Below are 18,466 nucleotides of genomic sequence, written 5' to 3'. Positions count from 1 at the left end.
CATTGAGCTAGGCAAACTTTCTGTTTTTTAATATGGAATGCATCACAAATTTGTGTATTATCTTTTTGCAGGGCATGTTATTGCTTGTATTGTTTCAATTTTAGTATATGTGTTTAGAATAAGCACTATGCAATAATTCTGTACCCATGACACAAGAGCACACTGACAAAGGAAAAACAGGTAATTTGTTATTTAAATGATATCATCAGTAAAATAAGAATGCTTGTAAATTATATAGTGTCCCAGATATATAAAAACTCCAATTATTTTGTAGTGAAAAACCAAGTAGCATAATTTTAAATAAATGGAGGGTTTAACTAGACATTTTTCTAAAAAAGGCATAGAAATGACTAATAGCATAGAAGCAGATGTTCAGCATCATTATTCATTAAAGAAATACAAATAAAAGCATCAATGAGATACCACTTCTATCAGTAGGATGAATAAAGTTGAAACACACATGATAAGTGTTTTGATGTAGAAAAGGCAAAACCACTTATCAGAAGTTAACATATGACCCAGTAATCCTATTTTTAGACACACACACACACATATATATATATATATACACATAGTTAAATAAAATTCAGACACAAATAATCATAGCATTACTATTTATAATTGGAAAAAAGAAGCTACTCAAATAGCCATCAACCAATTGATGGATAAATAAAAGAAACCAAATTCCAAACATGGTACACTACTTGGCAATAAAAATCAGCAAGATACTGATATAAGCTATGACCAAGTGAGAAGCTAAACACCACATATTAGGTGAGCCCATTTGTACAAAACTCCAGAACAGCAGATCTCAAGCACTGAAAGAACATTAGCTGTTTTCCACAGATTGACAACTGGGTATAGGAATATTTTTTAAAGTTTTATTTTGTTTTGCTTTGCAGTGCTGGGGAGTGAAGCCAGGACCTTGTGCATTTTAGGAAAACGTTTCACCACGGAACCATATGCCCAGCTGGGTACAGGAATTCTTGTTGGAACAATAAAACTGCTTTGAACATATATTGTGAGGTACAGCTGCGTAAATCCATGAAGGTATTGAAAACTACTGAACTATATGGCTGAGTTTTAGGCTGTGTGTTGCATTTTTGCTATTTTGAGACTAGGTCTCATAGAGCTCAGGCTGACCTGGAGCTCATTAAGTATTGAAAGAAGGTGACCTCCAACGCCTAACCTGCTGCCTCTGCCTCCCAATGCTGCATGTGTCACTATGCCTACACCAAACCTGGATGATTTTTAAAGTATGAAAATTAAACCTCCATTTCAAATGTACGTGATATATTCAAAATTTTAAAAGGAAAAAAATAGGTGGTGGGTCTCTGGGGTTAAACCAACGGGTGGCTCTCCCATATCAGCTCTGTGGTCTTAGGGAGTGTCTCATGTCAATGTGAACCTCAGTAAAGGATAGTGTTTTTATCACTCAGTAGGAAGGCGGGTGTGGAGAGAAGATGGAGCCTTAGGGTAACAGTGAAGGGGTGTCCAGATGAATCCCTGGGGTGAAAGCAGTGCATCCAAGTACAGCTACACTTTGGTTCTTTGTTCCAGTCTGCTGCCTAGAACAGGTGTCAAACTCTTTGATGCCAGAAGCATATTCTGCAGTGGGTGCTGACCACGCCTCTACCTTCAGGAAAGAGAAGCCTCCTTTCCGTCAGGTATCAATGCAGCAACATGTCCGTCATCACTATACCCATCCACGCTTAGATTTATAGCACAGGAAGAAGCATTTACAGTATTCCCAGAACTGAAAGAACACGAGAAGGATCCTGACAGTCAAACACAGGCCATGCTTATCTCACACTGTTCACTGGGAAATTCATTTCCTCCCACTGCCCATTAGATGCTTTGAGCTTTGCATTCTCAACAGGGTAGTGAAGAGAGATGCTGGACACTACAGTATAAACATATGCATCATTCATAATGCATTCAGATGTTTTTTAATTATTCATAGTTCCCGAAAGTTATTTGACCTATCAGGCATATATATTCAAGCAATATTTATATTAGAACCACAGCCCCACCGTACAGAATTCCAGCTCATTGGTATTCCCGTCTACAGAATTAAAATTAAATGAGTCAGGGCTAAAGAGATGGCTCCATGGTTAAGAGAACTTCCTGTTTTTCCAGAGGAACCAAGTTTGATTCCCAACACCCACATCAGGCAGTTCACAACCGCCTGTACCACCAGCTCTGGGAGGACCAAACATCTCTGGCCTCTGTCGGCACCTGCACTCACATGTGCAAACCCACACCTTTGTGATTGAAAATAGTAAGAGAGTATTTTAAAAAATGAGCAAGTCACTGGTCACTAAAAGTTCTTTGTGATTCTATAAGGCTATCCATGGTATGTTGTTCTAGGGTGGAGAAGGAAAGCTGCATGGAGTTGCTGAAGCTGACAGACTATAGGCCTTGTGATGAAGGTGGCAGTGACCCGTTAGCCTTTTCTAAGACCAAATTCCCTATTTCTCTGACTAACTGATGCTCTTGAACTTAGTCTAGAGGAGAAAAATCAAAAAACCACAGACCCCCCCACCCTCTTCTATTTAAGTCTTATTTTCTCTTTTTAAAAAAATGCTAGTATTCTGGGCTCAAAAACACCACATTCTTCTGTTTTGGTATTTGCATAAATTTGCATGTTAACATGAATGGTTGCAACTTAAAGAATGTAAAATATAATAAAATTTGAATTCATATCCAGGATGAAGAAAAGACACATTGAAAAACAACAGATTTTCACTCATGTTGATTTTTTTTTTCAGAAATCGGATTTAGGAAAGATATAAACACACAATCTTGATATAAAAGCAGGGCTGCACTCAGAAACAGGTACTGCCAAGGAGGCCCCACATACACACACACACTCACACACCATGAGTATTTGCAAATGGCAGCAATTCCTTAAACCCAAAGAACATGGCATTCCTCCTTGTGGCCCACCCAGAAGGATGAAATGTACGGAACATCATGTGAAAAACTCAAGCAAATACAAGCATGCTTTTGCCTCTGTTTTATCCTTTGATTTCCCAGTGCATTTATTCTGGGGACAGTGTGGCATGATGGCTAAATGCAGAGACAAAGGTTAGAACTCCTGGTGTAGCTAAATTTATTGGCTGTGTGACTTCTAGCCATTGATATCATCTTTAGATATAACTCCTTCATGAGCTCTCCTTTACCTACCATTTTTACCAGCTTCGTAGATTTATCATGAGAATAAATGTGAGTACAGTGCACTTAAGACAGTGGTTGGTGGGGAGCAAGAATCCAGGGAGGGTTAGCAGCTGTGTAGGGCTTGGCATGGTAACGGTACTTAGGTAATACATGCATAGGAGACAGTCTTGGGAAGGGTTCTGTCTTCTCTAATGTGCCTTCCCATTTTGTCCTCACAGTTCCACGAGGACCTCCATAGATCTAGTCACCAAGAAAGCCTGTTCCCCACGGACTCTAGTTATAAGTTGATGGCAGAAATCAAGCTCTCCTTCCATCCTGTCCATAGTCACTCCTTTTCACAGCCAATGCCCCACCACTACGGTCCCCAAATAGTACAACAGACACCAACAAAGACCAGAAAGAGTTATGAGCATAGCCTCTTACCTCATCATCCACAGGCGAATTCGCATCCAGTTTCTGAACCACCGACTTGCCACTCTCCTTCAACAGTTTCTCTCTTACTTTGGTTTCATACTCAGGCCGGGAGTGTTCCTACACCAAAGAGTCAGTAAACAGAGTTAGTAAACAGGAAGGAGAGTGACCTTGGCCTGTGGATCAGAACCACACACCACAAGTACATCAAACTGGGTTTAGGAATGGACACTACCAGACATGATTTGCCACATGACACAATTACAAGGACTCTATACCAAGGACACAAGGTTGCAGGGAGAAGTGAGACACACAACATTTATTGTCACACTGAGAACCAAACCTGGGAATGTTCCTGGGGTTGGCACCGGTGTTAAGAAATGAGAGAGAAGATGTTAACCTGGCAGCTGATGGCATGAGAAGCTATGTACTTTGTAGAACAATCTGACAATGGGAGGCGAATCCTACTGCCCCACCCCACCCCCACTGCCCTCCTGCCTCAAGCTCACTTACAAGGAGCCCAGTCCCGCCTGGAAAGAGATGTACCCCACAGCTGGGAGTTTGGGCAAGTAGCAGTATTTCTTTGTTCCTTGATTCTACAGGCTAAAATGGTAGCCAATAAACATCAAAGTCAAGGTGGTCATGGAGGAGGAATCTTAAAACTCATTGCCTGGACCTTCTACACATCATAGGTGAGCAATTCGCTGGGGAGTACAGCAGCGTGTGATTACTCAAGAGACATCAATAGGCTGTTCTGCCGGTCCAGCCTGGATTATCAGTCACCAGGCTTGGGAAAGAGCTCTCAACGAGTGAAGAGGAATGAGCATTGTCAAATCATATCACCACAGACACTGGGCCAGGAAGAGTCACAGCTCACTTCAAAGGGGAATTAGCAGTGGGCAACAGGCTTCTCCTGACAGGCCTTTGCGCAGTGGCTAGCTCCAAGATGAATTCCTAATGTGTGAGGATTTCATGTTCATGTTCATTTTTAAGCACAGCTCCTAAGGAGAATTGCAAATGGAAACAACTTCTAGATACATTATTCCAGTTCATGAAATGTGGCATCAGACCCCTAAGAATAGATTTGGGTGCCAGCAGGTTCCACTGTTCCAACAGCACACACTTCTTTGTCACCACCTATAGGGCAGAGACACTAGAGGCCAACCTGCTTAACTACCAATGATTAAGGAACATAACATATCATAGCAAGTGATAAACTGAAGTGCTTTTGCAGGCCCTCTGCCATCCCACGATCTTCTAAGGCACACTGGATCCACCCCTTCCAGGAGCCTGTCTAACCACTGTGATGTAGCCACCAGTCAAGTTCTTCTCCAGCTTCTAGAGTTATACAGCTTACAGAACACACTGCAGGCAGGCACACTGTAGCCACACACACACACACACACACACACACACACACACACACACACACATTTTGCCTTTTCTCCCTGGCTGTGCCCATGTAAGAGTCTTGTTCTCTTATGAAAGGTTGGCTTCTGTTCTGTATCCTTTTGTGTTTCTCAAGGTGAATGGTCCATGCAGAATGCACAGAAATCTCTAAACATAATTGATGCTGACTTCAGTTTGGTGTTCACCATTCTCCATCCTCCATCATGGTGTTCCCTAAGGTGTACTCCAAGAGACTTTCAGCTAAAAAGAAACTTCCAGGATAATATCTCCCAAGAAATAAGTCTTCTGAGACTCTCAGTGAGATTCTGAAAGTTCTAGAAAGCAGTCTGCTAAAGACACTTTTCCAGTATTCTTCAACTCGCCATTTCCCATGGAACAGCTTTCGGCTGTAACAATCGGGATCCTTCTGGAATAGTTTGGGAATGTGGACTCAAGTTTTCCACCCTGGCTGCTGACATCCCTTTGCTTGGCTTCTTCATTATGCCAGTGTAAGTCATAATTAAAAACTGTGGCAACACTATCTATCAGGTGCCAGAATATGTGTTTTAAACCTTGTCAAGCTCCTTGCATCCCCTATAAAGGGACTGAAGGTGACTCCAGGGCTCTCCCTCTATGACCAGCTCTAGATTTGCAATGGTTGTAGTTATGGCCCACTTCACCCAAGCTCAAACCTCATTTGTCCCTTTAGAAGAAGCCTGGCCTTTTGACACACAAAGCCCAGTTGTCCTTCATTCAGCTGAGGCAGATTAAACTAGGATATCCCTGTTTGCAGCCAAGCAGACCTGATGAGGTTGCAGACTCCCTCAAAGGCTGGGCAGATAAGCTCCTGGGCAGTGCAGAATCTAATCCACATTCAGCCACAAGCAGATCATAAACATAAACTCCAAAGATGGCTGCTCTGATGCCAAATTCCATGAATCCACAATCTCTCCAGTATGTTCCCATCTGGAAGCCTCCTCAGGAGATGGCCTGAATGAAGGCTTCAAGTCAGAGTCAGATGATCTGAGGTCAGTCAAGACAGAAGGACAAGACACTGGACACAAAGGCATTTTCCAGTCAGTCCACAAGGATATCCACCCTATACTGGCCCTGTAGGTTGGCCCTAAGGATTGGTTGCTCACCTACCTCCTGACCCTCATAAGAAAGCAAACCCCATTTTCTGTCTGTTTGTATCCCCTTTTATAAACTGGACTTGTTCCAGCCTGCTTATTCTACTCCTACATGTTGAGAGCACCCATGTAGGAGTGACAGAAGGCCAGTGGGCTGTGGCCTTGTGTGCATCAGCTCCATTCTTCTCCCTGAGAAGGTGCATGTTTCCTGGAGAAGACCACAGGGGAAAAGAGCATTTTGAGAGGATCCCTGATCCTGAGGAAAACATTTATGGCCTTGTAGGACACCTCTCTTTCTCTCCCCAATACTCAGCTTACACCCACAGCCTTCCTGTCACTTACTTGATTGTAAGTTAAACACACCTCAATATGCAATAATTTATATAAACCCCAGGATTCCTATGCCAGTTGCACACACCTTGTCAAACTGTATTCCACTCCTTCCCAGGAGACACAGATAACAATCAATGCCAACCCTGATCTGGCCACCAGATGGTATTGGTTCCTTTGCCCCTCACTGGCTCCTCACCCCTGTCTCCTTCAGTCATCACACCCATCAAGGCATCTTGGTATTACTGATATATACCCCTAGCTTGCCAGATCAGGGTCATGGTTGCTGATTCCTTCTTGGGGATGTCCCTTATTCTCTTTTGCCCATTTTAATTCAGCAAGTTTTCAAACTCCTGATTTTTCTTTGTATGATTTTATGTTTTGGTGCAAGTAAGTAACTGGAACCCAGGGCCTGGGCATACCAAGCTTCTGAGCTACATCCACAGCCTTTAAAACCATATTTTCCCTTCACTGGACCTGGGATAGCTGGTTCTGTCTCTCAGGGGAGAGCTGTTCTCCCCTCAGCACACACCCTTGCACTCAGAAAAAGGGCCCTACCCCTCACCTCACCTCACCCAGGAAGCACACTAGAGCTGACCCTGTGGTCGGGGATGCAGGTAAATCTACCCTGAGGGCATCGAGACCAGGAGAGCTAGCTGACCCTGGGAACACATCGGGATGTGGTGGCATGGTGAGAAAAAGATGCCCTCTCCCTCTCACCCATTACCACCTGCGGCGAGTGAGAGAGCTGGCCCCGGGATCATAAGAGAGTCCTGCCCCTCACCAGCTGCATCACACAGGAGCAGTCCCTTCGCCATGCCTGGACAGCACATTAGTGCTGACCCTGTTTCAGGTATACTGGTGAGCCAGCCCTATAGGCTTGAAAACAGGGAAGTTGACCCTGCTCTCCCCATACGCCCCCTTATAGCAATCAGGAGAAAGGCCTCTGCACCTTGCCTGGGCAAAACAGTATATCTGGCCCTGGCGCTGTGAGTGTGGGTGACCTGGATCTCAGGATGAGAGCAGGAGAACTGGTCTACCTTATTGCTGCAGGCTGCATTGGGTGAGCTAGCTGAGGCAGTGCTAGAGAGCTCACCTGGGTAGTGATGAGGAGGGACGGTTGGCAGTCTGACCAATGCAGATACCCAGAACCGTCCTACCCCAACTATGATCTGTTGGAACATGGGAAGGGAATGAACCTACAGATCCAGAACAGAAAGATCTCCACAACACAGGATAACAACAGAATATCCAAGAGGAGACCCAGTGAGAACCCATTACTAGTGTCATAGCAGAAGCCAGAGGTCTCGAGCCAGACCAATGACTCCTGGCAATGAACATTTGCAAGTAAAGATGAATGAACTAAAGTGTAAACCATGTGACTCCACAGGCCATACTACAACTTCCATGACAAGGTTACAAGGTTGTTCTCTCTCTCTCTCTCTCTCTCTCTCTCTCTCTCTCTCTCTCTGTGCCTGTCTCCCTATGTCTCTGTGTGTGTGTGTGTGTGTGTGTGTGTGTGTGTGTGTGATTGTTTGGTGTTTTGGTTTTTCTTTTAAATTTGGTTTCTTTTTGGGGGGCAGTACATTGCAAGGACAGAGGACAAATGCAAGGGACAGAGAGGTAAGTGGGATTGGGATGCATGCTGTGAAGTCAACAAAGAGTCACTAAAAGTTAAAAAAAATTTCACAAAAGGATTTTCTCTTCATGTCTTAGCCAGAAGAAATTTCTCTGTAATAGTCTCCCCTCTACTCTAAATATTTACAGACCAAGGAACACTTTTTTGAATGGAACCCTTTGGGGCTCAGGGACTGAATTCCATATTCTACATTCAAGCTTGGAAAACAGTACATGATTAAGGTCTATGTTAAAAACTAAATGGAAATGTAGGTGTGCTGCAATCTGAGTCCAAAATAAGAATGCCATGAAGGTGATGCTGAGCCTGACTTCCCTTCCTCGAACACTGGCTGCAGGCAGCACAAAGTGAAACCATACAGAGAAAGTCCACTAGGAATGTTTCCAAAACCACAGGCAAACCCAACCTTGCCCAGATCCCACCCTGCCTGCATTGAAATTCCCCACTCACGTACCTCCCAAAAAGTTGCCCTGGCTCATTGGGTTAATCAAGAAAACAGGAAACTTGGCTATAAGAAAAGCAAAATGATTCTAATCCCACTCATGCCCGGATCCTAGGGCAGATTTCAAGGACACTGTGTCATCACTGTCTGCAAGCCCTCTCCAACAGAGAACCAGCTTGTCTCTGGTGTACACAGGCTTGTGTGGCTTGGTGTTTCTTTTCCCTTCCTTTGGAGACATTTCACTTCATGGTATTAGGAATGCAAGAGGTGCTTACACCTACCTCCCAATACCCAGCCACACCCCTTTCACTCCCTTCTCCCCGCCCCCCGTTCCCTATTTATGCTTTGACATCAAGTAAGACTAATAGGATCAATATGTCCCAACTAGATCTCGCATAGTCAAGCTAACTTCTATAGTTCTTTCTGTTGAAACTGTTTCTGATAGTCTTTGCTGCCTGTCTCCCAGCCAATTTGAATCTGTAGGACACAATTCATAATGCACAGTCCATCATTGCTGCAGAGCCAATGGTAGCACTGGGTCCATATGTGGTGCTTAGCAGGGAAGATTGGAATAAGGTAGGAATCGTGGAATGTAGTAGGATAGGGTACAACCTATTGGAGACCTTTTCTAAACTTTTTCTTCTTATTGTATATATATGGGTGTTTTGCCTGTGTGTATATTTGTATATCACTTCCATGATTGGTGCCCATGTGAGTCACCATATATAAAACTAGCATTACTGATGGTTGTAAGGCCCCATATAGATGATGGTAATCAAACTCAGGTCCTCAGGAAGGCCAGCCAGTGCTCTTAGCACTGAGGCATCTTTCCAGCCTTTGAAAGCCTATTTCAGGTAGGGAAAGGCTACATTAGCATACCTGTCCCTTTAGAGCATGAGTCAATCCTGTCCTGGATTGGTAGGTTGCATTCCCCAAGCTGCTGTACAGCCCCAGCTCAGACCAACTGTTTAAGGCATGTTGACTAATTATAACACTAAAGATATGAAATGATAGCGTACCAGACTTGGGGGCAACACGGGCTTGAAAACAAGACTAAATTGGAAACTTCACTTATTTTCTCTTACACTATCAGGGCCATATAACAAGAGCACAAGGCAAAGAGCATCAGTCGCCATAGGACAGTGGGGAGAACTGTCTCCAGCAGCCACTGGAACATCTATGGCTTGCCTTGCAAGTTAGTACTCAGACAGTGGAATGGCCCCTGGACCTTCCAGATATAGTCCCTCACTGTTATCCAAAGTGCTCACAATACCAGAGTTCCTATGTGATACTCACTTTTGTCCTCAGCCCATGAGCAACACCCAGTATTAGTAACCCTTGCAGACTACAATGCTCATCTTATCAATGGCTCATGCGCTAATTCTCTAAAGAGCTGAAAAGGAAGGCTTACTTTTTTACAGACCTTAACTATCGCCTACCCCACCCCACACCCTCTAATTCAGCTTGGGGCCCATTCTGGAGGTATCTACCCTTCGCCTTTAGCTTGTTTTCTCAATTCACAGTCTAATGAACCCTGCCAAAGTGACTTAATGGATCTTTCTTTGTTAGTTGCCCCAGAAACCTTCACCCACACCTCCCACGCTTCCCCAGATTGATGTTCTATAGACTCATGGGAATTTTCCAAAGTAGACTACTGGGCCCTGTTATAGTCTCCAAAGCCTACATCTTAATAACCTGAAGGAAGAGTCTGAACACCCAAGGAAACAGTTGAACTCTCCTTAGTGCTTATAAACCACGGCATGGCCAACAGACCATGAGAGATCCAGCCCGTGACGACTGATGAGACAGCAAGCTTTCCGTGACTATCTCACTTCAGAGCATCTGCTTCTAAGATCCAACGAAAGCAAGGGCCCAGGGCAGTGTGCAAGGGACTCACTTCTTCCTCTTCTATTCCAGTCAGGTCCCAGAAGTAGCCCAGCCGCATCTGCAGTCTCTTCCAGTTTTCCAGAAACATGGTAGCTTAAAAAGAAGGAAAGCATTCTATTGTTTATGAAGATTGGATTCTGGGTAGGCTTTGGGTTTACCAGTGCATGTGAGACCAAATTCCAATTCAGAAGCTCTTGTTAAAGCATTGAGCCCTGTGGCTCTCTGCCTGGAGCTACTCAAAACACTCCCACAGTGCCTACAGATACACAGTCATCTGCCACTTATGAAGGGGAATTATTTTGAGAAATTCATCAATAGGCAATCTTGTCATCATATGTACCTATGCAGACAGTTATAAAATCATTGAGAAATATAGTCCTAAGGGGCCATTTTGGATGTGTGGTCATTTATCAATGATCACATTATTCAATCACATATGACTTGTATTTAAAAAACAAATGAACTTTTCCTCAATCTAGATTCTGGAGAAAAAGGATACTTATGTCAAGAAATGAGGGAAATTTTGAAGGATAAGTGAAGGCAAACTGGAGGGGAAGTACAGTTTGGATTTAAAATATCATCCAAAAGCTATATGCTAAAGACTTGGTTGCCCATTGGTGGGCTTTTGGGAGATGATTAGATCATAGGGGCTCACATCTCATCAATAAGTTAGTCCATTGATGGTTTAATTATGTTAAGATCTATTGAAAGGTGATAGAGCCTTAGGAGATGAGATATAGTTGGAAGAAATGGGTCTCTTGGGGTACGCTCAAAGGGACAATATTTTATCCCCTGATCCCCTCCTTCTGTTTTTCCTTGCTTGATGGTCACTGTGAGATTAGAAGTTTCCATCACACATTCCTACAACTATGACATCTTCCTTTTAGGTCCAAAGCAATGGAGCCAGTTAACTGTGGGCTCAAACCTCAGAAACCACAGTGCAAACAAATGTCCTGTCCTTGAAGATGATTTGGAAGCTGGATTACATGAGTTCTGTAGTCTGTTTAATAAGCATGTGCAGATTATCTCTGCCTGAAGCTTAGTCATAACTCTTGCTTCTCCCCTGCGCAACTTATATGCCTCTCTCTTGCTTTCTTTCAATAAATCTCTTGTGTTTTAAGCAAGCATTGGTCACCTTCTAATTTTTCAGAAATAGCCAACCCATACTAAAGCATCTTCAGTGAACACAATGCTTTAGGCATTGTGGTCTAGGCTAGATGGATTTGCTGTTTGTCATACTCTGCACAAAGCAGCCATGGCCTTTGGAACAACACTGACAAAAAGCCATGGGCATCCAGAAAGGAATGCTAGCTGCTGGAGGGGTCAATGGAGTTAGATTCTAACAAAGGATTCTGGCAATGAAAATGGGATAGGCAGAGGGAAAATGAATTCCCCTGACTAAATTCATGGATCTTTGCGCTCTCAGCTCTCTCTGGTGTATCTCACCCAGACCTTGAACCCCTCCCATCATTTCCTAACGTGCCTCACACCTGCATTGCTGCTCTACTCAGTCCCCTCCATCTTCAGTCTGTGTCAGTCATCCCCATCTTCCCCTTCATCCTCCAGGTTCCTCTTTCAGCCTATCCTGGCCTAGTCCATGTCACTCTTCCTCCATAGCCCTATCTTCATCATGGTCATGGCATTGGAAAAGAATGGGATGTGACCTCCCCCAGAGTCATCCCTCTAGCTCTATACTGTCCCTGATGCCAGCCAGGTGTCCCTCACTCCACACCATGCTGTATTTTTGGATGCCATCTCAGGTCTATGGTGCTGCAACAGGATTGAAAACTCTTTCTGAGATCCCAACAACCTGTGTTTAACTCAGGCACATCACAGGACAGAGCATAACTCCATGCTGTCTTAATGTGCAGCTACTCAAAGCTACCTTATTTGCTTGCAGCTACATCATGCTGCCATGATGTGTAGTTTTCCCCCTTGAACTTGAAGCTTTTGTTCCTGTGAGTGCATATTACTTCCTGAGACTGACATTGCCCTGGGGACACTGTCCTGTTACCCTCCACAGCAGATATACATAGGGCAGGACTCGGAGTACTGGTCAACTAGCCTCTCCGTGGAAAAGTGGAGAGCAGGCTGTGAGCATGCAGAAGAGAAGCCAGGGAGCAATGAACAGAGGCATCATGCGGGTGACGGAAAAGGAAGGATGCCATCACACTCAGCTTACCTTTAGGTACAACACTGATGCCAGGGACTAAGCTATCTTCTTTACACACAGTCTTACCCATCATCACAAGAATACTACAGGGAATGTGATTTCACCCAGTTTATGGGTGTGGACACAGCTTAAGCACATGCCAAAAGTAACCAGGCACCACCTTGGCTAAGAGCACTGACTTCAGGGACATTTAGTAACTGCAGATAGAACCTGGGCTCCATTCGCTGGCTTTGGGGCCCACAGCTGATGAGGAACAGAAGCAAGATAATTTGAAGACTGCCTAAGCCTTAGCATAGCTTTCTCTGCCTCTATTCAGAGTGATAAGCCCTAGTTTTTTGTCACTGCTGATAGAACTCCATCTCCTACTACAAAGGCCAGATCTGCAATGGTCTGGGCAGACACTCTGACAGTCTGGGATCTGCAGACTAGCATCTTCATGATGCAGGCATCTTCAAGCCCTATTCTCACTGTCACCTGACCTGCCTCTCTACTCAGAGATGCTTCTTTCCAGCCCATTCCTGGCAAGCCTGGGCCACCCGACACTGCACTACTAATCATAACAATCATGGTAATGAGAGGCATTACTGTAATTTTTAATTGTAATTTGTAGGCAATCATGCCTAAGGCTTTTGGCTGCTGCACTTAAATACATAATCACATAAAACACAGCAAGGCTGAAAAACAAAACCTGTCCTAAACTAGGAAGCCCTGAAGCCCTGATACAATCCCACCTCTATGTACTTTCCAGGGACAGGGGCAGTAAATTATTGAGGCTTTATTTACCGAAGCTATTGGGTACAGATCATAGGCAGTGGTTGGGGCTTGAGACTGACTGTGAAACATAGCTGAAAACCTCACCTTGCTGCAGGGAGTGGTGTGTCTCAGGAAAGTTCATGCGAGACCATGGGCCCAGGCTTTAAAGTGATGGCCACTCCACGGTGGTAGTACCAACAAAACAAATGAATAGGAACTGGGTTTGCACTAAGTTCAAAATTGAGAGCATAGTCTGGGTTCCAGATTGGCTCAAGGGGATCTCAGCATGGTTACACATGTTGTGCTGGGTGGGAGACATTGGTGCCTGTGGCTTCCCTGGCAGCCAGCTGATCTTTAGTTTGTTCTGCTGACCGGCAAATCACAAGTTCCATCCTGTCTTGTACTCTGCTATCTTGAATGGCTGCCCAGGTACCTCTGGGAGTCCCCTGAGACTAAGAACTAGAGTGCCCTCTGGAGGTGTTTGGTGAAGACCTGCAAAGACAGAATCTTTCCACTCAAGTTTTGTCTCCCCCAAGAAGAGATTCACACTGGGAAAGGAAGAAATCTGTGATACTCTTCCCTGGATACCACTGAGAACTGTCCTCCTCTTTCTCCCAATCTTCCACTCTCTCCTCATCCTCTTTGTCCTCTTCCTCTGTTCCTTATCTTTTAGGAGCTCAAGACTTGGCCTGCAGTGGTAGGTCCTCCAACCTCTGCAGAGGTGGGAATAAATCAAGTGGGCTCTGCAGCAGAACTATGGTCCATCTGAACTTTGATCCAGTGGACCAGGGAGGTCCTAGACTTTCACCAGTGAGTACAAACCAGGCAGTAATAACATGTTGACTTGAGCTTTTTATAATTGCACAGGGCAGTGCCATTCAGAACTATACAGTTACTATGGAGAGGATGTCCCAGTTACTAAGAACACTTTGTGTGTGTGTGTGTGTGTGTGTGTGTGTGTGAGAGAGAGAGAGAGAGAGAGAGAGAGACTGAGGTAGAGAACATGTGTGTGTGTAAGAGAATGAGTGAGCTGTGTTTGTGAGAGAGATAGACTGTGAGTGTGTATGTGTGTGTGTGTGAGTGAGGGAGAACGTGTGTATATGTGTGTGAGGGAGAATGTGTGTGTATGTGTATGTGCATGAGTGCATGAGAGAGATGGGGTGTGTTCAGATGAGTACAGTGCAGAGTGAGTTAGCTATGCTGATGCTCCAAGGAGAATGTAGGAAAAGGAAAATGAAGTAACTGTTCTCTCTTTCACAAATACCTTTGGTGAGAATATTGAAAACACCACTTTTATATTAAACAAAATCTCCTCAGTCCATACTCATGGGGTGCAGAAAATAGTATAGAACCCAAAAGTCAAGAGACCAGATTTTAGCCCATCTTAACACCAACTGTCCCCCACCATGGCAGCACACCAGCATTCCAACTCTGTACCGCAGTCTCTATGGCTTCATATGGCTAGGGAAACGTTCAGTTGCCTTATGGGTTGCCAGTGGGTTTTAGAACACACATATGCTCAAGTTCCTTGTAAGTCATACATGAGGCCAGTGTGGAGTCAACATTACTCCTCTAAGAGAAAGCGTAGAGAGCCATAAAGGATATTCCTACTTTTACTTCCACACATACCACCAAAGAAAATACTTCAAGTATGAAGAAAACAAGTTGACAGCTATCTCCTTCAAGTCCTGGTCACTGTACCTGTTAAATATGGACCCTACTGAGCAAACACTGTGATGACAACTTACCCCACAGAGCCATGAAGATGGAAAAGAAGACGGTGGCTGGGTTATCGAACAGATGACTAGCTCGTGCAGTCCCACAGGCTGAGCTGAGGTTCCAATAGTCACAGGACTTGTCACACAGGGGACACATGGTAAAGGCATTCTGGTGGTCACACATCTCTTTGCTGCAGTGACAGGGGTTGCTGGGTTAGGGTTGTGTTTGCTCTTATCAAAAGGTAACAAAGAACGAATGAGCCACCTCGTGATGTTGGTAGCTCTCTATCACTATACACTTCCCAGAACATCGGTGATCACCTCCAAGTATGTGCACTGAATGTGGCTGAGAAAGGCCCCTCAGGATGTGTGCCCCATCTCTATGGTTGCTGGGGGACACACACACGACTGTGAACAAAGCGCCATACTACGCTTGGATTTCATTCATTCTTCAAGTACAGAATGTCCTCTTCTGCCCTACTGCGCTGCCTCACAAAAGTGTGACCTGGTCCCAAGCAGAAACAAACATGAGCACATGACAGGGCTAGCACAAGCTTTAGCCCCTGAAGCAGTGGCTCTCAACTTTCCCAATGCTGCAACCCTTTAATACAGTTCCTCATGTCATGATGACCTCCAACCATAAAATTATTTCGTTGCTACTTCACAAGTGCTACTTTTACTACTGTTGTGAATCATAATGCAAATATCTGCTATGCAGGATATCTCTTAAGTGCCCCCCCTCCGCAAAATGGGTTGCAACCCTCAGGTTTAGAACCACTGCCCTGGAAGAAGCATATGAGGAAGAATGCTCACAACTGTGTCAAAAGTAAGTTTCCACCATCAGTGTCTGTAAGCCATTTGTGTAACAGAGACTAAAAACCTCAACCTACTAAGAATTATGACAACCATGAAACAGGATTAGGAAGAATAAAAAGGAAGGTAAATCCTTCCAAGGACTAGATTTGCCTACAGTCAGAGAAGGAAGCATGAGCCAAGCCACTTTAATGGCCCGTGTGCTAGCCCATTCTAAATATATTTCTGTTTAATAGACTGGTGAATATATTCACAATTAATTAAGTCATGCTGGATCCAATAAGTTAAGGCTCATGTGCACACTTTCAAATAAGAATCAAAGAATTAACATCCCTGGGTGATGACCTTAATATTCCTCTATTACCAAATACTGGTAGGAAAAATGAATTCATTGCTCTTGTGTACAGTATTCCCTTCATGGGCATAAGTAAAGAGTTAGGCATGTGGTTCAGGGAGAAAGGGTGGAGGGCTCAGGACTCTGTGCAAGTAAGACATAGGCCTTTCTCACCCCTCAGCTGGAGCCAAGATGCTAAAAGGCACACCATAGCTGTGTTCACTACAGAAAGAGGCAGAAGGGGGTGTTGGATAGCACAGCTTATTAGGGGAGATCACTGTCCCCTGAGAACTCCCTTAGCTTGTGAGTACAGCAAGAGCTTTCAAGAAACCCAGGAAGCAAAGGATGGCTATGTCAGCTTTCCCTCCACAAGGCAGTTGGAGAGTGGGAGATTTACTGGAGCCTGTCACTTTTTGTAAACCCGCTTTTGTCATGGTTTTAAAATTATTTATTTATTTTTGTTTTATGTGCATTGGTGTTTTCCCTACATGTGTATTTGTGTGAGGGTGCCAGATTCCCTGAAACTGGAGCTACAGACAGTTGTGAGCTTCCATGAGGGTACTGGAAATTGAGCCCAGGTCCTCTGGAAGAGCAACCAGTGCTCTTAACCTCTGAGCCATCTCTCCAGCCCCCCAGCTTCTGTCTTTAATTTGTTAAGTCCCCATCAGGGAAAGACCTTCTGTGTTAGAGTGTGGAAAACCTAGGTCTCTGAGGAGAAACCCACCCCCTCCACTCACTGGCTGCTGAGTTCTCCTTTGGCAAGTGTCAATAAGCATGACTTTCTCAGAGAAAATTATTAAGGGGTGATATCTTAGCAATACATCCAGTGCTGGTCACACTTCTTTACAATCTCATGAAACTAGAAAAAAAGGTTAAATTTCAAACTTCTGAGTCCCACAACCCATAACTACACAGTTATAAAGTGCTGCAACATTCAGAGAAGAAACTAGATCTACATAGAAGATAAGCTGTCTGTGCCAATTCAAGCTAAGAGCTGATCTGCAGCCATGTCTAAGAGCTGATCTGCAGCCATGTCTAAGAGCTGATCTGCAGCCATGTCTAAGAGCTGATCTGCAGCCATGTCTAAGAGCTGATCTGCAGCCATGTCTAAGAGCTTGGTTCCCTCACACTGTCCTTCGTGCATGTATGTGCATCTGAGACATTTGCATGTCTCACTTTACATACTTACATGCCAGGGAAACACAATCTCACTCAATCTAATTTTATCTGAATCTCATCAATGCCAGAAAGTTAGGAATGAAGGATTATTAAGATGATCAACCAATGTTGTGCAAAGCACTTTAAATACATGCCATGCACTGTGCCAATTACTACCTTTAAAAATTCAGATGCAGGCATCTGTCCATAATTTGTACAAAAAAGTAGCATGGATTCTTCTCGAATTGCTTGAATTTGAAGTCAAAATGCTTGATATGTGTTAGGAGTTTTGATACGAGTAATTTAAGAGAATTTAAAAGAAATTGAATACTGGAGCAGCATTAAAGGGACTGTGGGTCTTGAAAAGGCTGTTTGTGGACAAGTTGAAAGATGAGGAAGCCCACTCAAGATGGAAATCATTTCAGACTTATGCACCAGCTTCATAAAAGATACCCAGATTTCTAGAGAGAAGTAATTGTGGCTGTAAATCGAGTGCTTATTTCTCCAGTCTATCATTTCTTTCTAGAAAAGCTAGAAAGGTTGATAAATGGCCCTGCCAATCAGCTGAATGAAGACCCTAAAGCAAATGAGGTTTGAAGAGCGGATGAATGAGAACGGTTAGGGAAACAAGACACAAAGCTGGGAGGCACAGGGAGGCCGGGTTCCAGGAAATCCAGACCGAACATCTGATCTTAAGGCCTCAGAGCTGAAGTAACTGGCTTCCCTTTCCACTATGGTTTAAATTAATCAGCTGTTTTTTTTAGAATGTTCCAGACTTCTCCATCATGTAAGTACTTAGCAAAGGAAACCAATCTCTCTGGAGCAACATTCTCTAGGTATCCTATGAACATGTAGAAATATTGCTGCTCAAATCTCTTCTATCAAACATTGAGGAATAAATGTAATTACAGCTTCCTGGGATTGGTGTGACTTTTCGGGTTTGAGGCTGCAGTAGAGTTGTAGCAAACATGAGCTCTGGGAAAACTAGGTAAAGAGCCACTAAGTTCCTCTGTCCTTTGCACATTACTAGGACTAAATAACTTAAAAACCAAAAATGTTTTGGAACCAGAACATAGTGAATTACAGCTTGATACCCAAATTAGCAATGTCTA

General features: G+C 44.0%; 1 protein-coding gene across 1 annotated transcript in view; it reads right to left on the bottom strand.

The window, feature by feature from the left end:
- Positions 1–18,466, bottom strand: part of Ano2 (anoctamin 2) — a 332,087-nt gene that overhangs the window by 137,997 nt on the left and 175,624 nt on the right. Inside the window, exons 12-15 of the mRNA XM_040737100.1 lie at positions 15,080–15,240; positions 10,416–10,498; positions 3,935–3,946; positions 3,604–3,711 (exon numbers count right to left, since the gene is read on the bottom strand). Of these exons, the coding sequence (XP_040593034.1) occupies positions 3,604–3,711; positions 3,935–3,946; positions 10,416–10,498; positions 15,080–15,240 (364 nt within the window). The remainder of the gene's footprint in view (positions 1–3,603; positions 3,712–3,934; positions 3,947–10,415; positions 10,499–15,079; positions 15,241–18,466) is intronic.

The sequence above is a fragment of the Mesocricetus auratus genome, unplaced genomic scaffold (assembly GCF_017639785.1).
Source record: "Mesocricetus auratus isolate SY011 unplaced genomic scaffold, BCM_Maur_2.0 Super-Scaffold_100676, whole genome shotgun sequence".
NCBI classification, from domain to species: domain Eukaryota; kingdom Metazoa; phylum Chordata; class Mammalia; order Rodentia; family Cricetidae; genus Mesocricetus; species Mesocricetus auratus.
This window is presented reverse-complemented; position numbering and strand designations above follow the sequence as displayed.